The sequence below is a fragment of the Phaethon lepturus genome, unplaced genomic scaffold, assembly GCF_000687285.1.
Source record: "Phaethon lepturus isolate BGI_N335 unplaced genomic scaffold, ASM68728v1 scaffold42666, whole genome shotgun sequence".
NCBI classification, from domain to species: domain Eukaryota; kingdom Metazoa; phylum Chordata; class Aves; order Phaethontiformes; family Phaethontidae; genus Phaethon; species Phaethon lepturus.
Genome location: NW_010546385.1, coordinates 28,573 through 56,345, shown reverse-complemented (window position 1 = coordinate 56,345; position 27,773 = coordinate 28,573). Strand labels below are relative to the sequence as shown.

At 41.7% G+C, this 27,773-nt stretch overlaps 1 protein-coding gene across 1 annotated transcript; it reads left to right on the top strand.

Annotated features, from left to right (window-relative positions):
• On the top strand, positions 1-27,420 carry NUP188 (nucleoporin 188kDa; the record flags this gene model as incomplete). Its single annotated transcript, XM_010289274.1, has 43 exons — positions 1-55; positions 651-724; positions 1,315-1,399; positions 2,093-2,173; positions 2,631-2,675; positions 3,305-3,397; positions 3,539-3,658; positions 4,075-4,286; positions 5,059-5,173; positions 5,698-5,898; positions 6,631-6,720; positions 7,285-7,350; positions 7,879-7,998; positions 8,458-8,584; positions 8,704-8,859; positions 9,216-9,342; positions 10,007-10,094; positions 10,188-10,264; positions 10,432-10,546; positions 10,885-11,005; positions 11,236-11,302; positions 11,732-11,860; positions 13,063-13,196; positions 13,603-13,709; positions 14,554-14,760; positions 15,404-15,573; positions 15,917-15,986; positions 16,629-16,696; positions 17,336-17,531; positions 18,114-18,191; positions 18,538-18,623; positions 19,056-19,201; positions 20,369-20,550; positions 20,926-21,126; positions 21,835-21,927; positions 22,143-22,301; positions 23,100-23,237; positions 23,652-23,726; positions 24,428-24,637; positions 25,402-25,533; positions 25,676-25,746; positions 26,194-26,323; positions 26,556-27,420. Coding segments are annotated over 43 exons (5,188 nt in total), but the record flags the coding sequence as incomplete, so codon positions are not given.
• Between the last annotated feature and the right edge of the window lie 353 nt (positions 27,421-27,773).

The window sequence follows — 27,773 nt, the reverse complement described above, 5'->3', positions numbered from 1 at the left end:
GAGCAGCAGAGAATTGTGGACAATTCTTCTGGGCAGATCAGCTTTAAGGGAACCAGTAAGTCTGTGTCTTCCTAAGCAGGTTTGCTCATCACTGAATGGACTCCTTGGCTGAATATATAATTTGTACATCTGTTTGAATAGTAGTGAAAATATGTTTTGCTGCTTTTCCCTCTTCCTCTGTGATTTTGTGTTCCTCCATGTCTGCTACTTGTTCATTCTTCCACTCCTTGTTTATAGCTGCTTCACGAACTACCTGGAAGGGTGTATGTGAAAAGGTGGTTCCCTTTCTGGAGTGGACACAAGTGCTGCTTTCTAGACTGGCTGACCTGGGGTATTCATGAGTGGTACAGCCTGCTTCCTTATTTTCTGGGATGGAGCCCGTGCTTTCAAGAATTTGCCCAGAGGTTGGAAATCCAAATGTTTCTGAACCTAGTCCATTGCCTCCTATTTCCTCTCCCTTCCTGTGATTAGGCAAAGCAGCGAGCTTTCTCATACGATATGCACCTCGAATCAGTCTGAATCATAGATGCTTGTCTTGTGTTGTTCCTTTGTGGTGGTGGAATTTCTTTGCTTCGCTTAAATTTAAGAAATCTGGTGCTCGGCAGTGTATGTTGAGGAATCCGTTCAGTAGTATTTGGTTCTTTTTGTAGGCACAGATTGCGGCAGAATTGAGCAAGCACTGGCAGAGATTGTTAGAGGGACTTTCATACTATAAACCGCCAAGGTATGATAATTGCCTGATTTTAGAAATTAGCCTCTAAAATGGGGTCTTCTAATAAGTAGAGGAGCATGTTGAATATTTCTCTCTGACTACATAAAAATAGATTTTTTTACTCTCTTTCACGACTTGAGATTTCAGAATAGGAATAGTAAGAGAAGGTACTTAATCCACATAACATTTTTGGTCATGAAGTACAGACCAGAAAGAAGTAACAGCAATTTTTACAGCCATTACTAATCTTACGTAGCTTAGAGGCCTTGCCTCTGCTGAGCTGCAGCAGTCCTGTGCAAGTGTGCAGCCTCTGGAGAAGTGACTCCACACTCAGTCATCCCGGAAAGATATCCAGAATACCTTTCTGCAGAAGGTCGAGTGAATATAGCCTGCATTTATTGTAGTAATAATTGTGAACAATGTTAAGTTTTTGTCTAGTGGGAAGATTACAGAATACTGTTGTATGGATATTGAAAGGCCATTGGGGAAAAAGCAAATGTTTAGTTTAAAATGATGAAACTGAGAACTTTGAAATTAAGCCTCATTAGTTCATTCCTTGGGATTGCTACATTTTTCGTGACTCAAATTTCTTTTTTCTTCAGCACGACTTCTGCAGAAAAAATAAGAGCTGATAAAGATGTAGCTGCTCCACTAAAAGAGTTGGGCCTGAGAGTCAGCAAGTTTTTGGTGAGTGAAGGTCCTATTCTGATTATTTTTTATCCCTGCAATTGGAATACATTGTTATTTGGATTCTGTTGTTTAAGTAAACTCCTTGATGTTGAATAGCGGCAAATTTAAATTACTTTCAGTTCAAAATAATCTAAAGAATATCAGAAGTACTTGTTGGGGCTGTAGGTGAAAATTTTAAACAGAGGTTAGTGACCTTGAAGTGCCTCAGTTTTCCTGGTTAACACCACATCCTGCTGCAAAGGGCCCTGCTTTTCAGCAGCAGTCACCTGCTTTTGGTCTTTCTCGGGTTCTTTCAAAACATCTGAAACTGCTCAGCTAAAAACTGATGTCCCTGAAATCAGTTGCCTTGTTTGAAAATACTGTTGGCTCACCTGCAAGGTTATGTTCCTTCAAGCGAGAAGTTAGAATTCAGTGACTGGTGGTGGTACCAGTACAACAAATCACCGTTGTACTCCTTTTTGCTGAAGTTAAACTGGCAACATCTAAGTGACATCAAAGCTTATGTATTTTGCTTTAAACAGAAGTGCTGATTAAAGCAAGCATCTGCATGATGCAAAAAATTTTCTTCTGGCATATTTTGGAAGTTATTTGTTTTGAAGAGAAGAGCTGCCTGAATATTTGGAGAGAGTCTTCATCTTTAATGAATTCAGTTGCCTTTTATTCATCTCAGAGCATCTCTCTTTTTTTCAGGGTCTGGATGAAGAGCAGAGTGTGCAGTTGTTACAGTGTTATCTTCAAGAGGATTACAGGGGAACAAGGGACTCCCTGAAGGTCCGTAGTTCCCATTTTATGTTCTATTTACTCCACATCTTTCCTTAATACCAGTAGTTTGCTGATGCATATGGTCACATGTGAGTCTGAGTTCTGATTTGGAAATGGCTTTGTAGCTTTTCTTCTCTGAACCTACAATGCTCAAGTTCCGCTTTAAGGAAATGTGATAGCAGAAATCCAGGCCTAACTTTCTAGTACATCTTCCTGCTTGAATCTCTCTGCAGGAACTCAGCTCCTCTCTCTTGCAGGAAAGAGGAAAGCTACAGATTTGTGAAGGAGAGTGAGCGGAGATGAAGAACAAATATGTAGTTATAAATGAGTGTTTTTGGCTTTGTACTTTTGGAATCTGTCTTTCCAAAAGAAATGGAAAGAAAAATTTGCCTTATTTGTGTGTGTATTTTGTCAGTAGGTATTTCTGCAGTAGATACGTCTTTATTTTGTTGTGTTTTGCTTACAGACGGTTCTTCAGGATGAAAGGCAGAGTCAGGCTCTGATGCTGAAGGTTAGTTGTTTCCATTTGTATTTGCTGTTGAAAAGATCTGTTGACAGAGAACCAACTTTATTTCTATGGGAAAAATTATCTTGGGATAATTGAAGTATTCCTTCATATAAAGAACAGATTTTAGAAAATGCTTCTGAAACAGAGGGATGTGCATAAAGATTTGAACAGTGTTAATAGTTGCTGCAGAAAGGAAATTTTAGGCTTAATATCAGGGAATTAGGCTGGACAGACATGCGCTCCCATGTTTTCCAAAGCTTACAGGTTTATAGGTTATTGTCTGAAGTGGCAACTCTGAAATGGAGACTGGTGATCATATCTGACAGAGGGTAATAGGAATGAGGAATGAGATACCATCTCTCTGTTTTTTTGCCTTTCTTTTCCAAGTTTTCTCACTTAGCAGTGTAATTATAGACATGTCCCTATGGGGATGTCTTACTGAGTTCTGTAAAGTTAATTAAGGTGGGGTTTTTTCAGATAACTTAAAAACTGCTTAGTTGAAACTCCAACTGTAGTAATATTAGAGCACTATATATTCTTGTGATGGAGGCCTTGGCAGTGTATGGGAGAGGAAGCTGTATGGGAGTTGGACATTATAGCAAATTGATATCAGTGACGCTACATATTCACAGCTCGCTGACTATTACTACGAAGAGAGAATCTGCATTTTGCGCTGTGTCCTCCATCTACTCACCTATTTTCAGGATGAGAGGCATCCTTACACAGTGAGTACAGGAACCTTTTCCTGGTTCTGATGTCATCGAAATAGGCTGAACATATAAGTTGTGTAGTAGTTGTCCACTTGTGATTGTAAAAGCACGTGAGTGTGCGTGTGAGAAGTTCATTTGCTTATTTGTTTATTTAAGGCACAATACTTCCAGTGTGTCGAAAAGTTGGACAAGGAACTAGTTCCTAATTACCGGAAACAGTTTGAAGTGCTGTACAAAGCAGAAGCTCCTACATGGGAAACACATGGAAATCTCATGGTATTTTGTTTCTTGCTATTATTTATTAAACTTATAAAGTCTTTCCTTAAATGTAGTGTGTTGGAGAATGCGTATGTGCAGATACAGTTAAAAACGACGTTTCTTGTGGTCCAGGAAACCTAAAATTTGTTTTCTCCCTAACAGAACACACTTTTGCTCAGAAACAGAGTGAGTTGCATGAAACGTATTGAACTTTGTAATAAATCCGTTGATAGCCTTAGGCTAACAGATCCATTTATTTGTAGTTGTTCATAATCTCTTTGCATCAGCATCAGTATTTACAGTGGCTTTCCTTGCCATTGGTACAAGCTGCTGGCTACACAAGCTGGTGAAATGCTTCAACACTTCTCAGTTTCTCACTGCTTTGACTGACCTGTGAGCTTCAATGTATGATGGTAGAACTTTTCCTTGTGCAGACAGAGCGTCAGGTTTCCCGCTGGTTTGTGCAATGCCTCCGTGAACAGTCCATGCTCCTGGAAGTCATCTTCCTCTACTATGCGTACTTTGAAATGGCACCTGATGAGCTTCTGGCATTTGCAAAGATGTTCAAAGAACAGGGGTTTGGCACTAGACAAACCAACAGACATTTGGTAGATGAGAGCATGGATCACCTGGTGGATCGTATTGGGTAAGTATCATGTATATTTGTGAAGTGACTACAGAGCAAAACAATTTATTTCCTCAGGAAAAAAGCATTTTTAATTCCTGCTGCTGCCTCTTAAAATCCCTGCTATTTCAAGATAAGCTTATTGTGATGAAGGCAAAATATCTTTTCTGGTGAAGTTGGAGGTTTGTGGCAAAATGAAGGTATGATTGCAAAGCAGAAAGGAATCCATATACTTTAATCTAGTACATAATCTAGCCTCTGATAGGAAAGGTAAGAACACGGTGCCACTCCTTCCTAATTAGATGGTCTAGTGATAAAGTGAAGTTGTGTCTTCACGGTCCTGTGCTGGTAGTCTGGCTGCATGGAGGCTTGCACTCTTTCTCTGACCTGTGTCATTAACTGTGTTGCCTCAGTTCAAGCTATTGTGAGTCTGCTTACAAAAATGGCAATAATGTTTTAATTTTGCTGCATGGGACATAACTTGAGCTGCAGCCAGGGGGAATGAAAATCCTGCCAGGTGGCAGAGAGTTACAGAGGTGGAAAAGCTATCTCTAAATTTCAGTGACCTTTTTTTCTTTCCAGAAATGGTAGTTCTGAAGGTTGTAATCTGTCATCTACTAGCATTTCAAGGCAAAATTTGGATTATCTGCTGTTAATTTTCTGCAATTTCTATTGGTTGAAAGAAGAGCTGGACAAAAGAAAACTAAGGGTTGTTTTTTGACCGCTTTTAATTGAAAAAAAACACAACTGAATTCTTCTGACCTACTTGGTTTTATTCTTTTCCTGCTTGCAGCTACTTTAGTGCTCTTATTCTAGTGGAAGGCATGGAAATTGACTCCCTCCATGAGCGTGCTTTGGATGACAGGACGGAGGAGCACAAGTTAGCCAATAATGAGCACATCCACCAGGTAAAGCACTGGCAGAGTAACCCCTTGTCAGGCCTAACAGTGCAGAACTTACTGTTGTTAGCCAAGCAGTGCTGTTTAAAGATTATGTCTGTAAGTTTCTAATCCTTGGTTTTGTTGACCATGTGTAAGAACTTACATCCACATAACATTCTGGGGCAAATAAGAACAAAATTAATTCCTCTCCCACTTACATTTCCTTAGTTATCTTGGACCTTTCTCTAAAGAAAGGTGTGTGCAAAGAAATAGGCAGTGTGAACTTTCCAGAAGGGGATGAAAGAAAAGATTTGTGGTGTCAGGGCTTTTAGGACAGAGATATCTGAGGTTAGACCAACTATAAGTCAGTAAATGATGCAGAAAAACAGACCAAGGCTGCAAGTATCATTTGGTCAGTTGCACGTTTGAAATAATTACCTGCAAGGGAAAGGTGACTGTTAGCAAGCAGATGCAATCAGTTATATGCTTGCTGAGTATGAGCCGCTTTCAGAAGATGTCAGTTATTTTGCTTTTGTCTTTTCTCTGTGCAGGAGATGGACAATCAGCTGCTGCAGTTAGGGGATGTCTCACATCATGCTCCAGTGCTTTTGGCTTGGGCTCTGCTCCGTCACACTGTAAACCCAGAGGAGTCAACAAACATTATCAGAAGAATGGGCAGCACTGCTATTCAGCTGAATGTTTTCCAGTATCTGACAAAGCTTCTGCGATCACTGAGCAGCGGGGGGAAGAATGTGAGTTTCTTACAATCATATATGTAAGCTCTTGAAGGTTTTTAACTACTACTGATGTAAAGGCGTGTTGGGAGATGGATGATTTTGAACGAGTGTTCTTTCAAACTAAATCTGGTTTTAAACAGAATATGCAGTAAAGCATGTTTTATCATCTTACCTTCTTTCAGTGAAGATCAGAAATCAAGTTGAAAGAAACAGATTTTTATGCCCTAAGAATAAAAAAAAAAAACTTTTGTAAGTTCAGGAACTACATCTCTTTTGAGCAGAATAGCTGCATTTAATCACATTTGTTGATTTGCCTCCATAGGTGTACTTGCCATAGTAGATCTTGAGTATTAGATGATTTAACTCTGCACTCTTCTCTATAATATGGTTTCATTAGACAATACTGTGTATGAGAGTAAACTATTTCATAGGTGGAAACCAGTGAAAGTAAATCCTTTTGATTTCTATGAACACCAAGTGCTGCTTTTTTTGATGTCTGGAAGGCATTTCGATGGTAATGGTAGTGGCAAGATTTCTCATTTCAGTGAAATACTTGATGTTAATGTGGTGCTTAACTAATGACTGATACTTGTTTTGCTGCCCCTCTGCTGACTGCAGCAAGGACGAAATGAAAGAGGCAGTTACTCAGATGTGCCAACAGTTTGTAAAGGAGGCTGAGTAAAATTACAGTGTGTTCTGTAATTCATAATCTTTCTTATAATGGCCTTGTGTATTCTTTCTTCCCAGTGTACTGCCAGCACAGCTTGTATGTGTATTTATGGGCTTCTTTCCTTTGTCCTGACATCACTAGAATTACATACATTGGGAAATCAGCAGGTAAGCATCCAAGGCTTGTTGTGTGTGTTACCTAATTTAAAATAACCTGTCATAACTGATGCTAATTACTTTTGTTAAATTGTAATCCTGCATTTGAGACTGCAAACTTTGTGACTTAGATCTAGAAGAGTGATTTGCTGTTTTCCCTACTGCATTTATACTATGCAGACTTAGTAAACACCTCTGCAGACTGGCTGATTAATAATGAAAAATAGCATATCTTGCACTTGAAGTCCTATGGATTTGAAATAATTGCTGATGTGTTATTTCCAAAGCAATAGAAATAATACATACTCAGTTTCCACGTTTGAGAAGACATGCAGATATAGTGAATGTATTTGTCCCGGGCAGTCCATTTACAATAAAGAGCATGGCTTTAGGCTGGCTGTGTGTTCTGGGTTTGGGTGTGTTGGGTGTTTCCTCCTGTTTTGACTAGAGGAAGTAGTTACATCTTGGCTAGTAAACATGGAAATTTAAATTCCAAAGATGTGGCAGAACTTGTATGGGATGAAATCCCCCTGTGTAAAGTAACTTTTACTTTCTCCATCCTCTCTTCCTTTGAAGGATATAATTGATGCTGCATGTGAAGTTCTGGCAGCTTCCAGCATTCCTCAGCTCTTCTGGAAGACGGTGAGTGTGTTGCCAACTTCTTTGACCTACCTTTCTTATAACTAAAACCTGATAAAAGGTCCCCTTTTAGGAAAGGAACAGACTGATTGTATTTAGTTAGTTTCTAGGAGGGCCTGAGGAGCTAGTGTTCGTTTGTATCTATCTTTGATTTACTTTTGCCCTTTCCTGCCTTTTAGGTACAGCCTTGGCTTTACTCTTGAAGGATACTGGAACAAGTTTTAATATAGGTGATAGTTTAAACCAGGGCTGGGGTTGCAAGGATTGAACTAACTGCTGGCAAAAGCATCATGCTTATTTTTTTTGTTGTCACAGAATTAGGATGATATGTAATGCATTACAGTCTTACTTCCTGCCTTATACTTGCACACTGCCTCATGCTTTAGTCTGTGCAAGGACTGGAGTGATACTTTTGTGCATGATTAATGTTAAATGTACAACTTAAAAGGAACTGTATCCTTGTACTATACTGAGACCATGTCAGTGTTTCTTTTTAGTAATAAGACATTTGTTTTCTGTTTCTGCTGCCAGGAACCTACTGCAGGTCTGGGTATTATCCTGGACAGTGTGTGTGGGATGTTCCCCCATGTGCTTACTCCTCTCCTTCAGCTGCTCCAAGCCCTTGTGTCAGATAAATCTACAGCAAAAAAGGTACAGGATCTCTCTTAGTATTTTGGAGATGATTTATTTTAAGACAGGGATAATGTGCTGTGTGATTCTTTCTTTCCATTGCATGTACCTGTCTCAGTTGCAATCTTAGATAACAGACATAAAGGTTTTGTTAAAAGGCAGGGGACAGGGCTCCTTTTTAATCCTGTGCTGTTGCAGGACACTGTTTCCTGGCTTTTAGAAAACTCTTCAAGTGTACTGGCTGAAGATTAAGATATTCTGTAATTTTTCAGGTTGTACTTTATTCGTAAGTTCCTGATTCATTACATCAGATGTTTTTGGACTTGTGAGCTGTCTAATGATGTTTTAGTAGGGTTGGTGTATTAGAAGGATATTGTCCACATCAAGAAAAGTTGCCTATTCCTGGAAATGACCTGGTTGATTAATTTTTAAGAAGGTCTGGCTCTTCGGCGGTGTTGTTTAAGCTCTCTCTGTATGCAGGTATACAGTTTCCTGGATAAAATGTCCTTCTATATCGAACTGTACAAGCATAAACCTCCTGATGTGATCTCTCATGAAGATGGCACACTTTGGCGAAGGCAGGCTCCAAAGCTCCTCTATCCTCTTGGTAAGGAAACTGCACTAAACCTCTTCTTGCTGAAATGCTTTGGGAAATTTATTTCTTTTATCTGGCTTCTAACTCATGGGTGAATTTTTGACTATTTCACCGGCTCCTTCATTCTTTAGGACTAGGTCAAACCAATCTGCGAATACCTCAGGGAACAGTGGGCCAAGTGATGCTGGATGATCGAGCTTATTTGGTACGATGGGAGTATTCCTACAGTAGCTGGACACTGTTTACCTGTGAGATTGAGATGCTCCTCCATGTTGTATCAACAGCAGGTGAGATAGGCTGGGAGTATAAAAGAGAATAAATAATTGTTAATTGGTATCAATTTGAGGTTAATAGTAGGGTTGAACTGCTCTGAATACTTTTGAAAGAGCATGGAATACTTTCCAAGAAATGTGATTCTTAAAATTATTGTTACAATGCTATAAAATTCACTGCAAAAGGCTAAGAACATTTAGTGAGATGGGATAAATTGTAGATGAAGGAAAAGTTGAGATAGATAAAATAATTGTTTTTTTGGTATGGGGAATGATCATGGGGATGTGTGGTAAGATTAATGTACATTGTTCTAGATTTGATTACTGTGTAAGTATGATTTCGCATTCTAGTGTTAGTTTTCTTTACCCAGATGTGATTCAGCATTGCCAGAGGGTCAAGCCAATAATTGATCTAGTTCATAAAGTCATCAGCACTGATGTATCAATAGCAGATTGCCTTCTGCCAATCACGTCGCGAATCTACATGCTCCTGCAGAGGTACGTCACTGGCTGGCATGAAGTCATTAACAGCAGAGGTGCCTGGGAAGATATGATCTGGAAGAATGGTGACAAGAGCTTTGCAAGAAGCGTGGCTCAGGGCTTGAACTCCCCAAGACTGGCGTTCAGTTCTCAAGACTATTTTGGCTACACACTGTTTCATGCTTTGATGCAGCTGAATGGCTCCTCTCCTGCTTCTTTCCTGAATGTTCTGCAATTTTTATCTATTTAAAGGCATTTTTTCGGTAGCTATATTTACTGGAAAGAGGAATAAAGCATATCATTAGAGCAGTAACTTCCAGGTGTTAAAACAGTTGTACATACTAACTCTCTTCGTGGTGTTAACTGCCTGGGAAGTGATTTTCTGCTGGATATGCATTGTTCGCTGTGACAGTCTGCTGTCTTGGCAGCCTTGCCTCTTGCAGTAAATTGATCTGACTCAGGTATGAGGGGGAGGTGGCAAGTCTAGACTGAAAGTGCAGACTGTGGTGTCTGTATTTACCTAGTTAGGTTTTAGGCTTAGTACTGAAGTACTAAGTACTAACTACTACTAACTGAAGTACTGTGTACTTCAGTGAGAGAGAAGCTTTTTTGATTAAAGAAAACAGTATATAGGCTACACCACAGGTGGCAGTGCATTTTAGGCATAATTTCTTTTTTCTAGGCTAACGACTGTAATCTCCCCCCCTGTGGATGTTATTGCTTCTTGTGTCAATTGTTTGACGGTACTAGCTGCTCGGATGCCAGCCAAGGTGAGGAAATGACCTTCTGAGTTTGCTAGGTTTGAGAACTAGTAGACATGTATATGCGAATGAGAGGGAATGCCTGTACTTTTTCTCTTGCAGGTTTGGACTGACCTTCACCATACGGGGTTCTTACCTTTTGTTGCCAATCCAGTGTCCAGTATGAATCACATGATTAGGTATTGATGATCCCCCAGCCCTTTTTTTAAAAATTTCTTTTTTCCCCTGATCTATTCATAACCTGTCATAAGAACTTTTTGCTACTGTGAAATCTATGCATCTGACATCTCTCCCTCGTGTCAGAGTCCTGCTATACATGTAATAAACCCTCTTTCTCATTTCACAGTGCGGAGGGAATGAATGCTGGGGGCTATGGAAACCTATTGATGAGCATAGAACAGCCTCAAGGCGAGTACAGTGTTACCATCTCCTTCCTGAACCTGATCACAACTCTTGTCCGGGTGAGTGTTTCTGGAATGGTCTGCACGTTAAGTCAGCTGTAGGCTGCTATCATAGGAAAGTGAAATACAGCTGTGTCTGAGATCCCCTATGCAATAGGTCTCTCAGTAATCATTGGTGGACACTCCCTTCTGTGCTACCGTTTGTGCTTTCTCTTCAGTCTGATTCTTTCAAAAAACTGTTTTGATTCATCTCATCTACAAAAGAATAAAGTCGCTTGTAAATCTATGTTCCCATGCTCGACAGTTTTCTCACACTTTAAAGACTTATGGCATATCTTCCTGCAAAAGGTTTCTTGTACATCTTAGTAGAAGGGGGACAACATTTCTCTTTCTCCTAGGGACAACTTGGTAGCACCCAGAGCCAAGGACTTGTGCCCTGCATTGTGTTTGTCTTGAAGGAGATGTTACCAAATTACCACAAATGGCGTTACAACTCTCATGGAGTGAGAGAGAAAATTGGTAAGGATGTTGTCAGTGGGGAGGAGGAGGGCATAAAAAGGATCACCTGTCTTCTCAGAGAGGATGTGTGAATTTTTACTGCATTTTTATCATACCTTTTCTAGCAGCCATTTGGGATTTGATCTGTATGTCTACCAGTACTGCTAGACGCTGTGATTTCTTTGAAAATATTAGGAACTCGGCAACAGATCTTCCTGAAAACTGAGTAGTCCATTTCATCTCTGTTTTAGGATGCCTTATTCTGCAGTTGATCCACGCTATACTGAATTTATGCCCTGAAATGGATCCTCGCAGCAGGTAAGACAGGTGATGGATTTCAGATCTGCACTAGCCTGGCTTACGGTGCAGGAGGGATCTGTTGCTATCTTTTTGTTTCAGTTTTTGAATGTAAATGACTAGGAATGAACTGGTATGGTTGTGTAGTGCTGTTTTTAGCTCTTTTCAGTGTTACTGAGTACAGGAAGGGTAGAAAAAGATGGCAGACATTGTTTTTTAGAATACCTGGTGAAGAAAGAGAAAACAGTAAATACATTTCCTGGGACAGAGTGCCATCCACTTTTCCTATTTGGTGTATCCACTCTGAAGAAAGTAGAAGGGAGGATAAAGTAGGGGTCAGTGGTGGTGTAGAAACGAAGAGGTTACTTTGTGGTAGTTTTCTAAGTGGTTGGTGGGAAAATACTGCAAGTGCCCCTAGTGATGATGTTCTGTGTTGTTCATTTGTCACAGCAATGCCCCCAGCCTTCAGTCCTTGTGCATCTTCAGCCTGGCCAACACTGAAGCAGGGCAAGCTGTCATTAACATCATGGGAATTGGTGTGGACACTATTGATATGGTAATGGCCTCCCAGTCTAGTAGGTGAGTGGTCTGTTTGGTTTCAGTAGTGTGAGGAAAGAAGCAAATGATAATATCTGAAGTGTAGCTTTAATTGATTGCACTTAACAGGAAATCAGCATAGCTGCTAGCGATGACAGCCTGCCTTCTATGGTCTGGAGGAACAAGCCTGTTTGTTCCAGATCTGTATATAGTCTTTTCTGTACACTGTCCATTTCATGCAGTTGTTTTAATTTTCTATTTCTAAATTACATTTAGAGTATTATGGTGGGTGTAAATGTGCTCAATTGTTTAATGTTTGCTAGCAGTTACATTTTTTTTTAATAAAGAATTCATTTGAATGCAATTTATAAGATTGCATGAGTGAATCGGAAGCGAGAAGATTAGAGCCAATGTTAGAAGTTTTGTATCTTCCAGTAACACCAGAGTTCAAGTGAAGCTATGCTCATGAATAAATTTTAATGAAGCTTTAACTGTACTTTTGCAAGTGCTAGAGATGATCAGTTTTTTCAGGGTGGTTCTAAAGGCAGCTTGCAGTACTCTGGAAGTATTGAAGATGTCTCCAGTGTTGAGTGCTTTAACCTCCTTATGTGGCTCTCACTGAGGCTTGAATCTCTCATCTTTCCTCTGTTCTCTTTTCCTGGCCAACCTTACTTGACACACAGCCAGCGAAACTTGCTAGCAGGTTGTTTCTGGTACAGTCTGCCATTTTTTTCTTTCAAAACTAAGTCTGGAAGGGAATCCAGACTTGTTAAGGAGAAAGTGAGACCTATCTGAGAAACCTCTTTGGCATTAATGTCTCTTCAGAATGTTTATCTGATAAGGAAAATCTTGGAAAATACCAGACTTAGAGGCAGCTTTCTGTCTTCATACAGTTTTGGTATACTATAATTTCTGTGAGATTGGTTCTGTAAATGTTTCTTCCTCTGTCTTAAGACATTTTAAATCTCTGTATCCCAAAGAGGGGAAAAAAAAGTGACAACAGGCTGACAGGCTATTTTTCTTTTTTGTTTGATGCTGAAAACTTGGGGCTGGGTAGACTATTTTGTGTGGATATGCAGGGGTTTGTTTTCAGCAGCTGTTGTGCGGTGACATGACAGTCTGAGTAAAAATGTCTTATAACCTCTGTTTGACAGAGTATAGACTTTCCTCTTTGAATGTTGTGCAAATAATAAATGTCGATTGTCAACACAGTTACTTACTTTGGTTTCTTTTTGGAAACACAGTGATGAGTCACAAGGCCAAGGTCAGCTGCTGATCCAAACAGTTAAGCTGGCATTCTCTGTTACCAATAATGTCATCCGGTTGAAACCTCCCTCTAGTGTGGTATCTCCACTAGAACAGGCACTTACGCAGCATGGTATGTATTTTTCCATGGGGACAGCCTGGGCAGCTATGCTTTTTTGTTATTTGCAGATAGTCAGTGTGTGTCTCGTTACAAACAGTAGTTAAGATTTCAAGGTTCCAAAAAGTGGTTTCTAGTGATGGCAGAAGGCCTATTCTCCCTCCTCTAAGGCATTCTTTTCCTCTGGGACAGCTTCTAAAGTATTAAGCAAATGTGGCTTATTGTTTGCTGCTTTGTAATGAGATGGTGTAATTACAGAATACAGTAAATCAGCTGCCATTAGTACCTCTGGCTGGGCCCATGCCTTGTTCTTTTGGAAGACTGACCTAGTTCTCACCTTCTGCTATGGAAATCATTATTTGGCAAATATTTACATCTTGTTGCAGTTTCTTCTCTTTGATTTTAATTGTGTGTTCTCCAGGTGCTCATGGAAACAATCTTATTGCGGTCTTGGCCAAATACATCTACCACAAGCATGACCCTGCACTTCCACGCCTGGCCATCCAATTGCTCAAACGACTGGCTACGGTAAGATGAGACTAGCCCAAGTGCTCCTTTGCTTCTCCCCTTGTGACTGATTCCACCACTGAAATTCTTTCAAGATAATTTCTTGAGGCTTTTTTGTATCAGGGAGCTTAATGCAAGTCAGTTGAAGGCAGTGTGGACTGAAAGGTAGAGCACATTAAAAATCATATAAAGGCCCCTTAGTTTTTTAATGTAATACTCTGCTGTTTCAGAAGTCACTCAGTCACTGAGAGGCTTCACATGAGTGGGATGTTTTATGCAAAGTATTTGCACCTCCAGTTGATCTCTTTCCACTTCTTTGAGCAACGTTCTCAAGTCACATTCTTAAATACAATTCCTATACCTTCTTAACTAGAACTTTAACATCTTACTGTGATGAGGATCCTGTTTAAGTTTTTATCAGGAACTTTCAACTTAGCCTTTCAGACTTGCTCTTTTTGGCTCCTAAACTTCTGAGAAGGTATTTGCAGTTTTATTAAAGGACATAAATCCAGCTCTGGGCTTATTTATTTCAAGAAACCTTACTCCAAAACTGCTTTTCTCCTTGTCTTGTCCGGTTTTGTCGTAACCCTTGAGAAATAGGTGAGGGATAGAGCAGAACTGCCGAAGAGGAAAATTTGGATCACTTTGCAAGTTTCTTCCTGCTTAATGACAACAGCTTACTTTTGAGTTCCCTCACATATGTTCGTAGTATCATATGTGTATGATACTACGAACTAAGATATATGATATCCAATATAAAGTATTTTGGAGTTTCAATTTGAAATGCAAAACACCTTTTATATAGAGAAGAAGTATTCTGTAGAGTTTAGTTATTCTTGCATCTGATGTTTCTTTCCTTTTGCAGGTCGCTCCCATGTCTGTTTATGCCTGCCTTGGTAGTGATGCTGCTGCCATCCGTGATGCCTTCCTCACCCGCCTGCAGAGCAAGATTGAGGACATGCGTATTAAGGTCATGATACTGGAATTCCTCACAGTTGCGGTGGAGACACAACCTGGGCTCATTGAGCTGTTCCTGAACTTGGAAGTGAAGGATGGCAGTGATGGGTCAAAGGTAGAATAGCAGATATTTGCCCAAGGACTCACTAGTCTTTTATGGTAGCATTCAAAGCAGATCTTATGGCACTAGGCTCTAAAATCTGATAGTTCTTACATGTAACCTGATGTGCTTAATGTACAGATAAATGCAGCTTGTGCTTGCAATTAATGGATGTGCTGCTATCCCAGTTCACTTTTCCCTGTAACCAAAGAGAAACTTTCCCCAGTGTTTCAAGGGAGATACTGAGTTCACATAAGAACTGGGTCAGACCAAAGATCCCTGTGGCCCCTTCTCTTGACTCTTGACAGTGGCCAGTCAGTGAGAAAACTGAAGATTGAGGTACAATGGACAATATCAGTTTTCTAGAATACCCATTGTGGTGCTTTCAAGGTCTTCTTGGGTTGGGACCTTCTGAAGGCACTTGGTGTAACTAAGTCTTAGTTTAGCTCATTTTTTATTCCCCTAAAAACTTTTTTTTCTCTCTCCTGTGTTACGACTATATTCCTTGTAGTTATATACAAAATACACGATGGCATCATGTGCTCAAGATTTATTTGTCGGTGTATTGTTAAAGTGGAATCAAGCAAATTCTGCTTTAATAGGTGCCTACATAGTGCTTCTGTGGCAATGTAACCTCTCTGGTGTCCTTTTGCTTTAGGAATTCAGCTTAGGGGAGTGGAGTTGCCTCCAAGTAGTCTTAGAGCTGATAGACTCCAAACAACAGGAGAGGTACTGGTGCCCTCCTCTCTTGCATCGTGCTGCCATTGCCTTCCTGCATGCTCTGTGGCAGGACCGTCGAGATAGCGCCATGCTAGTTCTGAGGACAAAGTGAGTTGTTGTTTTTCTACAATGCATTTTCCTTCCTTTTGTCCAAAACGGTTTTTCTTTGGTTCATCAGACTTTTCAGGGACATTTGCATCTTCGTCTGTGTGTGCCCTGGTAAGGGTATGCAGTGTGTTGGCTTTGAACTTAGTCTCTCAGGAAAGAAGATGAGAAGCCCCTATGTACATGTTCAGAAGCAAATATATCTTGTTCTGTTTCTTTTGTACAAAGCTGTGTAAACTTGTATTTGCAAAAGCATATCTTCTGTGAAGTTTGGAACAGTCAAAATGCTGCTAGGCCTGTGGTGTCGGGGAGATAACTGATATTACTTCTCTATATATCTCTTTAGGCCAAAGTTTTGGGAAAATTTAACCAATCCCCTCTTTGGGACTCTTCCTCCACCTTCAGAATCATCAGAGGTGAGTTACATCCAAACAAAATGCAGGTAGTTATGCACTTCTCAAAAAAGGTTTCTAAGTGATGTACATGGCTCTTCCCTCTGCTTGCAGTTTTCTAAAAGGAAGTACGATCAAGTGCTTTAAACACAGGCAGGAGATGAAGTGTATGCTTTCTGGCTTTGCAGAGACTGTACAGCTATGAACTGCCTTTTGAAATTCTCTGCTTTTTATTCACATATGAAAGAAAATTAGATGTTACCTAGCATCTGTGGTAACACTAACTCTTTGTAAGGTATGCTGTCTGTAGTGTATCCATCCTATACGTCGCGTGCTGTTTGGCAAAAGAAGCTTTTTTTTTAGGCATAGCTCAGGCTGACTAGTGGAATCCGTTAGGTTCTTGTTATTCTTCCTTTCTGTGGGAGTTTTCATTATGGAAGTCCTGTGCTCTCACTCAAAGTGCCACTTTGAACACAGCATTCTTTCCTTACTACCACCAGTCCATAGTCAAATGACATAACTATTGCTATCATGGGAGAAACAAATCTCCTGCAAATCTGGAGTATCTGTCACTGCAAGTGGATGGGTATGGATAAATCAGAATTCCTGCAGAGCTAGGTGCTCAGATTTTCTTTGGTTTTGTTTTTTTTTTTTTTGTCTTTATAGCTCAGTGTCTTGGATACCTGTGCCTTAATTATGAAAATCATCTGTTTGGAGATCTACTATGTTGTCAAGTGAGTCTTTGGTAGTCTGTCCTTTGTCCCTGTACTTTTTAGTTATCTAAACTGCGTGTGTTAAATCTTGATAGACCAAGCAGGCCTTGAGGGACAAAGTACATATAATCCTGTGAAAATGGGGAGGAACAGTGATTTATAAAGAAATCACAAACATGCGTTTGAGACTCTTGCAATCACCAATTGCAGAAAGAGATGTTATAGTGTTTCTGCAGCCTGTAGGTGAAAATGTTAGTATTAGTATTTTCCTGGCATCCTGGAATGAGAATATACTATATTTATTAAAACTAATTGTAAACTAAACTAAGTACACCTATGATAGTGATTGCTGAATAACATTTTAGTCGTTTTCTCCTGCTCATTTTGTTTCCCTGAACGTAACTGCCCTTTAATATGTTGAAAAGTCAGGATTAACTAAAATCTCTGCTTAAAAAACAATTAAAATCATAGATTTTCTTGAGGGATCATGCTTTTCCTTCACAATTTGATGCAAAAAGTGGGATTCCTTGCACAGGTCTAATATGTGGAATAACCTTCACTTGCAAGCTGTGTCCTTGGCTTTCCTACCTGAATCTCAGAAGAACTGTATTTTCTGACCAAAGAATAAATGAAGGTAACCTCTCCTTTTGATTTGGTCAGGGGCTCACTGGATCAGTCCCTGAAAGACACGCTGAAGAATTTCTCCACCAAAAAGCGCTTTGCCTATTGGTCAGAATATGTGAAGTTACTGGCATATCACGTGGCAGAGACAGAGGGTAGCAGCTGTGCCTCCATGACAGAATATCAAATGCTGATCTCAGCCTGGCGGATGCTGCTGATAATCTCTACTACCCATGTAAGAGCTACCTCTTATCTTTCATGATACTCTGAAATTAACATTTCAAATAATACAATGTCAACTCTCAGGGCCAGCTAAGCTACAATGAAGAATTCACTGGTTTTTCTTTCAATTTTCCTGTGTATATGCTTACAACACAAGTTGTCATGAGCACGGTACAAGAGGTTAGAGTAAGTGGGGTTTTGCTGTTTGATCAAAATGAGCATATTGTCTGTCTGAGCAGAGGAGGGAGGTGGTCAGTAATTTTTTTAGCAATTCTGTAGTCAGAATTTTTTGTCAATTTTTTTAGTCGAGGGAGGTGGTCAGTAATTTTTTTAGCAATTATGAGTAATTCTGTAATCCTGAAGAGATTCTGCTGAGTCAAGTGAGGCAGGGGTGCACCATTAGGGAAATCAGTCATCGCTGACTTCTTGTCACCTGTTAGCGTAATACTTCAGTGATTTCTGTAAAACTGCATTGTTCAGCAGCTGTAAAATTTGGTGAATTCTTAAAGTAACTAAAACAGTAGACTGATGTTAGACTGCTAAGAAGGTGCATCGTTTGTTGTGCGTGACTGATCTCTATCTTTGTGGATCTTAGGCGGATATAATGCATCTGACTGATTCTGCAGTTCATCAGCAGTTGTTTCTGGATGTGCTAAATGGGACCAAGGTTTTGGTAGGTGCTGCTTCTTGTCAGTTCTTTAATTTCCCAATTGCTCATCTCCTTTGTACTATGAGGAGTTCTACTTCTGCAGCTGCTTGCCGTCATAGGTTTTTTTAGATCCTGTGAAATTGGGCTGAAACAAAGTATGTCTGCCTGAATTGATGAGCTGCTTATAAGTCTTTATTTTGTCTGTGTCATCACTGAGTGACCCTGCAGAGGGTCCTGACTCCGGTTCCCTCGATGCTGCTAGCTGCTGAAGAACAAACCTGGTCCCGGTCATTTAGTGGCAGTGCTCGGGCTGAGGATTTCTTAAGCGTTCTTCGATGTGACTGTTGCAACTGTAACTCTTTCTTCTTAGCTTCTAGTTCCCATGTCAGTATCCTGTCTGCAGCTGGGGTCTATGCTCTGTACTCTTCTTCTGATCCTGCTCAAACAGTGGAAGAGGTAGGTATTTTGTTTGGATAACTATTAGTCACTGCTAAATATAAACACTTTTGGGAGATTAAGTGTTTTGCTCTAGTGAGATTCCCTTTGTGATTTGGGGAGGAAACCAAAGCCTTATCCTAGAGTTCTCTTTTGGGATGGCAAATACCTGTAGGTTGTTGCTGAAATCTCTTTTAGTAATACATCTATGGTTTGGCTTCCTGCTTGCTGGTGAAAAGTGTATCAAAAAAGCTTTTGTGATAGTCAGTCCTGCATTCTCACTGTACTGTGCAATGTCTTTAGTGAGATCCAGGTAGTGACTTAAACTTTACTTGGAAGAACTGCTTTTATTTGTGTGGATCATATAACTTATGATCCACACAGCTCAATCAAGCCGATATATCTATTGAGGGATCTTGTCTAATCTGAAGAGCTCTTCCTTTTTGTTGTCAGCGAGTTGTGTTCTGTGGATAAAATCATAAACTCCTTGACGCAGATTCTGGAGGGAGTACTACAGGCAGATCAGCAGATGATGGAGAAAACCAAAGCCAAAGTGTTCTCAGCTCTTATCACTGTGCTGCAAATGAAGGAGATGAAAGGTGAGGTGGTGTATGTACAAGTGTCAAGAGCAGGACTGCCATGGCTGAATACACCCTAACACTAGCGTTTCCAAGATAAAAATGCTTTTGGTGTTACTAGTAGTACAGGATGCTGAATATAGTCACCAATCTGTGGGACTTCTCTACTTTTTCTTACTTATTTTGGCTAGTTTTAGAAAGAGGTTTATCATTCACAATATGTGTATGTCTTCCCTTCTCATGTCTTTCCCCAACAATAACCCCCATATTTGATCAGTTCGATAGAGACAAGTTAGGGTTCCCATCTGTTTCAGAAAATACTTGAGCAGGTGTGGGAGGGACACCCTAGAAATGCCATCTCACAGAGTGATTGTAGGACTTAGATTCTGACATGAATTTCTAGTTAGAGATAACAAAAGACCCAAACACAAGGAAGTCTTCTGAGGGTACATTTTGTTACAAACCAGAGAAACTAATCTGGTCATTATTCCTGCCACTTGTTGGGGCATCTTACATTGCAGTAGAACTTGAAGACCCTCAGTGGAATCTGGGCAGTATTTCTCTGTACAACTCATACAAAGGCAAGTGTAGCGTTGAGAAGTGTATCAGCTCACCTTTCTGTGTAGTCCTTGTCCCACTGCTTTGGCTCTGCAAGCCCATATATTTTTGAAAATAAATAGAAATTGGAGGATTGGGTTGTTTTTGAATGTTTTTCTTTCCTGTTGAATTTGAGTTTCCAGTCATGCTGGTAAAAGGTGGTGTAATTTATTATAATAGTTTTGATGAGAATGTAGTATTTGTACAGATCCACAGAACATAGACTGTCCCCACTGGCCAGTACCAGCAATCTGGAGAAATGGGTAGGAAGTAATGTAGTGAGCAGTTACGGAATAATCTGTCCATAGTAGTGCTTGATTTGTGCCTTGAAATGTCATGAGTTTATATGAATTCTTGGGAAAACGACATGTTTTTATTATCCAGATGACTGTCTAATCCTTTATTATGTCCTCCTAGGCTTAATCATCTAACTTAGTCACAGTTCCTCCCCTTCTGTTTTGTAGGTTTTTGAAATGAAAACAGAGTAAATACTAACCCCAAGAAATGTGCCCAGTGATGTTACCAGTTCAAGTGGAAATCTAAGTACAAGGAGTATGTGTTAAACTGTTGCCTGTTCTGTGTGTGTCACAGTGAATGAGATCCCACAGTACTCCCAGCTGGTGCTGAGCGTGTGTGAAACACTCCAAGATGAGGTCATTGCGCTCTTTGATCAGACTCGACACAGCCTGACATTGGGAGATGCTACAGATGACAAGGACAGCATGGAAACAGATGATGCCTCCCGAGTTAAGCACAAGGACCAGCGAGATGGGGTAAAAGACCTGTTTCTCTGCTTTGCAGCCATGTTTCTTCTCTCTAGACAAAAGTTCCGTGTATGTTTGGAACAACTTTCCCTTGCAGCCTGCTGGCCTTCAAAGGAGGTTTTGGCAGTTTCTGTCTCAGAATTACTCCATGTCTTTTTGGCATGCATCAGTTTGGGAAATTGGCTGTTGCTGCCTCTCAGATCTGTCCTAAAAGTGTCACAATTGCTAATACAGCCAGGAAGTGTGCAGAGTATAATGTGAGGGGTGTCTTAATTCATGATTCTGAGAATGATTAAACTTCAGGTTATGTTAGTAAATGCTTTCAGGATTTTCATGCTATACATGTCAAGCCTATACCTTGTTCTCCTATCTTTGTCACTGCAGGTATGTGTTCTGGGTCTGCATCTGGCTAAAGAGCTCTGTGAAGTTGATGAAGACGGAGACTACTGGCTACAGATTACTAGGAAAGTCCCTGTGCTTCCTACTATCTTTGCCGCATTGGAGATCAGTCTGAGAGTTAAACAAAACCTTCACTTCACAGAGGCCTCATTACATTTACTGCTGACCTTAGCAAGGACTCAACAGGTGAGAGATGCAGAGAAATTAGAGAGTATAGCTATACATTTTTAATAGGAACCATATATCTCGTTATTCTGTCTGTGATGTGTCTGAACAACGATCTGTAGATAAAGGGTGTCTTAGAGGCTGGCAAGCAGCAGGTCCTGTGTGTACACCTGCTTAGTTTGCTTTGTTCTTCTTGATAATGGGATGTCTCAGATGGAAGAGCTGGGCCAGCTAGAGCAGCCCTGTAATTTAGAGCAGGCACTTTCACTGAATGTATTCTTCTGTTAAAACAGCATTAAGTGTTGGAACCTGCTTCCTCATTAGTTGCAATAAAGCATTATTTATCTGTTACAAATTCAACTTTGGGTTGGGCTTTAGGTGAAAGCAAGGTCATTCCAAAGCCAGCCCTTTTCAAAGATTATATACCAAACCAGGTGACAGTGAAATGGAATTCATAGTACAGTTATGCAGGTTAGATTTTACTGGAAGAACAGTGTTGCTTTTCTTGATACTGAATTTTAACAACATAGAAGAAGTGTGTGTAGATGAAAGTTCTCTAAAAGGGTGGTGACAGTGCAAAGGACAGAAATATCTAATGCAAAATAAGTCTCTCTAGTCTCAGAGAGGAGACAGGCATGCAGATTTAACAAACAGCATTTACTAACACAACCTGAAATTCAATCATTCTCAGAATCATAAATAAACAGTAGTTTGTTCTCTCTCTTGTAGGGAGCAGCAGCAGTGGCTGGAGCTGGTGTCACACAGAGTGTCTGCCTGCCCCTCTTGAGCGTGTACCAGCTCAGCACTAATGGAGCCATTCAGGTGGGTGCTACTTCCTTTTGGGTGGGATATGCCAGGAGAGCTTGCCATGCCTTGTCCACCATGCTGTGGTTGGAGCAGAGCCCTCCTGCTCTGGGAAGGACAGCAGCTGCCTTTAGAGCCTGGAGACTACCAAAATGGTGTGGAGGGTTTGTGGTGTGTGCTTTGCTGGGCAGCAGTGTAAATAAGTAATTAATTTTTGTATCTGATTTGTTCAGACATCCGCTTCATCTCGAAAGTCTCTGGATGCCCCCTCTTGGCCTGGGGTCTATCGTCTCTCCATGTCACTGATGGAGCGTCTTCTTAAAACACTTAGATACAACTTCCTGACAGAAGCACTGGACTTTGTCGGTGTTCATCAAGAGAGGATTCTTCAGGTATGTCATGTACTTCCTCTGCGATGGTTCCCTTGGCTTCTGTGTTGCAATAGCAGTGGAAACATGTCAGAAAGGGCAGAAGCATTGAAAAGAGGCTCCTGCCTCAGAAAGATTTACAGTGGAAATAATTGAATAGTGGGGGAAGGAGGATAGAATATACAAGCCATGCAGCCAGGCAGCGATGATTATTACGACACTTGTTAGAGCTGGGCAGTCACCATCTGTTCATCCTGTTCACTCTTGGGGTTGTAACTTTGCTACAGGTGTTTAATATGCCTACTCAAGACAGTAGCCCAAGTGAGAGTGTGATGGGAACTCACTTTGTGGCTGTCTGGTCTGGAAAGAAAAGTATGAAGGCTGTTCTTGGAGGTGGCTTCAGCTCAGCCTTGCTCAAAGAATGAAAATGCTGTGGTCAGGGTTCAGTCACCATTTGGGTTGGCAAGCTCTCATGTCCTGCGATACTGAAATACCTGTACTGGCTGGATTGTGTCGGTGCAGACGTGCTGAGGAGTCCTGTTTGTACGTAGGTGCTGAATTACTTGTTTATAAGCATGCTCCCTAGACAAATAGCTGTCTTCTCGTATGGCAGCACAGTTCGTGAAATGCTTTGACCTCTGACAAAGAATATAAAGTGCTCCAAGACTGACCCATGTGCTGTGTGGCTAACTTTCATGAATACATTTTCTGTCCCCAGGGGGGCAGATCCTCTGCATCTTCAGCTTTTTCTTCTAGAGGAGGGAATTGGATTTTTGTGATTTTAACTGTCATTGCCCTGATTTACTTCTCTCTCCTTTCAAGTGCCTGAATGCAGTACGGACAGTACAGAGCTTGGCCTGCCTGGAAGAGGCTGATCACACTGTTGGCTTCATTCTTCAGCTCTCAAATTTCACAAAGGAGTGGCATTTCCACTTGCCACAGCTTATGAGGGACATGCAGGTAGGAATTGGGATACTGCTGTGGATAATACATTGCCTTGGAGCACGGGGATTTCGATGTGTTAAGAGAAAATGGCACTGTATCACCCTTTTACTACTGCTGTTTTAATAGGAATTACTGCTGAGGCCATTTAAATATCTGTTGCATCAGTACCTTCTCTGAATTGAGTGAGGAAAGATAACTCTTGGGGACAGAGGGGTGATAGCTTGGAAAAATAACTTGGAAAATTCAGTATGTTACTCTCAGTTCTCAGTGCCAGGTAACTCAGAGAAAATACTGGGAAATCAAGAGACTGCATTGATCCTTTATAATCACAGTGTTCTCTTTGACTGGATTTTCTAGCTTCCACCAATGGTAGTGAATTGATGAGTTTTGAGCTTTTAAGAGATTTCTCCCTCACTTTATTTATTTCAGGTGAATCTCTGTTACCTGTGTCAGGCCTGTACCTCCCTCCTGCACAGCCGCAAAATGCTCCAGCACTACTTGCAGGTGAGGATGGGGACAGTAAGCCAAACTGTTAAGTCAGGAGTGTTGCATGCCCATGCTCCTTGTTAAAAGGCAAATATTATTCAATATCCAGGCTCTTGGATATTGAATTGATTGTCAGTAATCCTAGTGGTGATTGTTGACAATCATCAATAGTAAGGATTTGCATTTCTCCACAGCAAAAAAAATGTGCAAAGAGTAGTCTGGACTCTAATAAACTCTGGACTGTGTAAAGCCAGTCCCAGAGAAGTAGCAGCCTATGTTTGAATGGTGCAATTATCATTTTATAGCTGCCTACACTGCAGCAGGAAGGCTGCATTGCTGTAGTACTCTGTAGTGCCGTTAATTAAGCCACTGTTGACCTGGTGTCCTTGATCTGATTTAGTTTGTTCAAGAGAGATAGCTCTTGTTCTTGGGGAATCCTTAGATTCATGAGATGGAGATGATGCATTGCTACTGCTTGGTGTGTCATTAGAGATTCTTTTTTCTGGAATGTGGAATCTAAATAGCCTCTGCAGCTGCCTCCCTGCAATGCAGTGCCTCCCCCAACGCACCCTAAGTGTAGACTCTCATGCTTCTAGTGGGTGACTGACTTTGGGTGCCTTATTTCCTCATTCCTTTTGTTCATAGCACTTTTTTTGCCTGAAAGTAGTGCAAAATAGTCATATCTGTATTCAAGGCTTTATTTTTTTATTTCCCCACAGACAAAAAATGGTGATTCTCTTCCATCAAGTGTGACTCCACGAGTGCAGCGTAATCCACAAGCCTCCTCCAAGCATCCCAGCCCTGAGTCGGAGGCAGCAGAGCAGAAAGCACTGCTGACAGTGCAGTACAGCCTCTTGAAAATCCTCAGCAAATCTCTTGCTGCCCTGCGCCATTTCACCCCTGATGTCTGCCAAATCCTCCTTGATCAGGTAGAGCAAGAGGAGAGATGCTGTTCCCTGAAGGGGGAAGTTTCCAGCATTTCAAGTGATGTTCTGGGTCCAAGCCGTAAGGCACATTCTGTCCTTCTTGAGACAATGACCCCACCATACCTCTGCCTGCTGTACAAAGCAGGGAGGCAAGGCCCAAGAAATTCCCCTTTGGAACTGGTCACTGATCAGTGTGGAAGGAAGGCTTGGCTGAGCTTTTGTGTGATCCAAGTTCCCTCCAGTTATGTGTAACCTTACTGGAGCAGACTAATAACCCAGCTAGGTTTGTATCCTCAGTATGTCACTCTTCAGAAAAGACATCCTCGTTATCCTGTGTTGGTGTGACCTGGTGGCTCATCTCCAAGTTCAGAAAAGGAAGGTTTAATCTTGGATTCTGGCAGTGTCCTGCTGCTAACTTTTGGATAGCTAACTTCCTTTTCCCGTGCCTCTAGGTACATATGTCTGGACTTTTGAAAACAATCTGGAAACAGTCATTACTTTTGCTTGCCACTTGGTGGCAAGCTGTACAGCTTGGGAGCTGGAGAAGGTTCATTTGTGTGAGGAGAGCCATATAAGTCTGATTGTGCAGTACTGTACAGAACGCTCTCCACTGCTCCATCTGTATACTTGAGATTTGGGAAACTATGTTGGTGCTTCTGGTTCTCCATACAAAAAGCGTGATACAGGGACTAGGTATTCCCATTACTATAACAATAGCATGCTCATGGCCTCAGGGGTCACTCACTCCTCTTTCTTTTTCTCCACAGTCACTGGACCTTGCAGAGTACAACGTGCTCTTTGTTCTGAGTTTCACTACACCAGCCTTTGATTCAGATGTCGCACCTTCCTTTGGGACCCTCCTTGCCACAGTCAACGTGGCCCTGAACATGTTGGGAGAGGTACTAGCCTTTTCTCTGTTTGGGAGAGCACAGCAGTTGCAGTGATCTCAGAGCACTCATTCATCTGATGTTTTGAAGAGTAGGAGTATTTCCTCTTTTCTGTCTCCTGTCTCTAACGCCTGTCTTTTTTTTCCCCTCTCAGCTGGATAAGAAGAAGGAGCCTTTCCCTCAGGCTGCAGGGCTGAATATGCAAGAGGGAACCAAAACCCTCAAGTGAGTTTCTAGCTGTTCGATTTAGTCATGGCCAAAGAAGGAGTGGAACCTCATGCTCCTCAGCTCAGAATTGAGGTTTACAGGGATACCTGTAGCTTCAGAGCTGCTCACTCTGAACCCAAGGAGTTCAGATAGTCCATCAGAAGCTCTCCAAAGCAATCAGGGATATTTTTTGGGAGGGTGTATGAAGCCATCCCATCCTAAGATGCAGTGTAGAGAGTTGTTTGATGCTTACTTATCGGTACATTTACATTGGACTTTCCTGATGGCCGACAGAAGTTTCTAGTCTGCAGACCATAGCTTTTGGGTATCAATACTTGAGCAGAATGTTAACAGTAACAGCATTTCCTCATATCCTGTGTGCGAAGTCTTTCTAAGTGTATTTCACCTCGAAACTAGAGTGTGCTGATCCTTTTGGCTCCTTCTGATGTGTGTTTCTTTGCACAGGTCTCTGCTTATGTTTACAATGGAAAACTGTTTCTACCTGCTCATCTCCCAGGCTGTTCGGTACTTGAGAGACCCAGCGGTGCATCCCCGTGATAAGCAGCGGATGAAACAGGAGCTCAGCTCCGAGCTGGTAAGCAGCTTGTACCATCCTTCCTCGCTCTGCATTGTAAATGTGTCTTGTGGGAGAAGGTCATTTGTCTTTGGCTGCCCAATGAAGCCTGTTCCCCAGCATGAGTCAACAGCCTCAGGGATCTTGGGCTGCGTGTACTGGCGCCTGTTCCTGCGCCACCGGCACCTGGTTTGGGGAGGGAGGGGGGCATGTGTTTGTAAGAAGCTAACTTGTTACATGCTTCTGATTTCAGAGTACACTGCTTTCCAGCCTGTCTCGTTACTTCCGCCGCGGTGGTCCCTCTTCACCTGCCAGCGGGGTTCTTCCCTCTCCCCAAGGAAAGTCTGCCTCCAAGCTGGGTCCTGAGGGGCAGGAGCCTTTGTTCCAGCTTGTGCAGGCCTTTGTCCGGCACGTGCAGAGATAGATTCTGCCCTGCCCCTGCCTCCCTTTTCAGGACTTGCAGCAGAGCGATTCGTGTCCACCGCAGAAGGCATCACCTTTGGCAGAGCTCGCAACAAGGACGGGGAAAGGGAGGGAGGCCTGGTGTGGGCAGCGGTGTACACCGAGCTGTAACAGCAGCAGTGAGATCCTGTTGAACTCTTGCAACCCAGTAGCAGCGTGAATGTAAGGAAAGCTGAAAGCAGCTCTTCAGTGATCAGCCCACGTGCACAGCCTGCCTGCTCCATCTGCTAGAGCGTCCTGGCTGGGTACAAGTGCTGAACAGTCAAAACCTTTATTTTTATAGCTTGTACCTCAGCTGGGAAAGCTGTGGCTGGATGGAGAGAGGAGATCAACTTTCCGCTGGGCATTAACTCTGCTCTTAACACAAGGTGCGATCTGCCTCTCCCTCGCAGTCAGAGTCCAGTTAAGGCACAACCAAGGGATCAGCCAGCAATTCAGAGACCATCTTTCTACTGCTATTTTTGTACTGAATGGTTCAAGGCAAGATGGTGTATGTGTGCTCACGCCTTCCCTTCACCCTGCAGTCTGTGTGTTGTGTGTGTTTCTGAAGAGCAAGGCCTCACTCAAGGTTTTTAAGTCAAAATTCCATTGCTCCAGTCTTGCAGTTTTTTGTAACTGTGCCCTATTTATACTGATATTAAAACCTTTATACACAGTAGCTGAGTTCATGGTTTTGTACTGGATAAAGCAGCCTGCATCACCAATTCTCCATCTTCTGTGTAGTAGTTCTGCTGGGCTGAAGTCCCAGCTAACAGTGATGCGAGTTGTAGCTTGTGAGTGACAATCCAGATACCGTTTGAAGCGATTACAATCAAAGGTTGATTCCTTCGGCTCTCCCACACCCACTCCCTTTCTCTTACTGTCATGTTGGGGAGCTTGTAAACGAGCATCACTATGAAATACTCCTCGGGAATGATTGTTCCGCACGTGATGGTGTGGACCATGCGCACAGATTGCTCTGTGCACGGGTCCAAGCTGCTGCTCTGCCTGTTGCAGCAGCAGGGGAGGG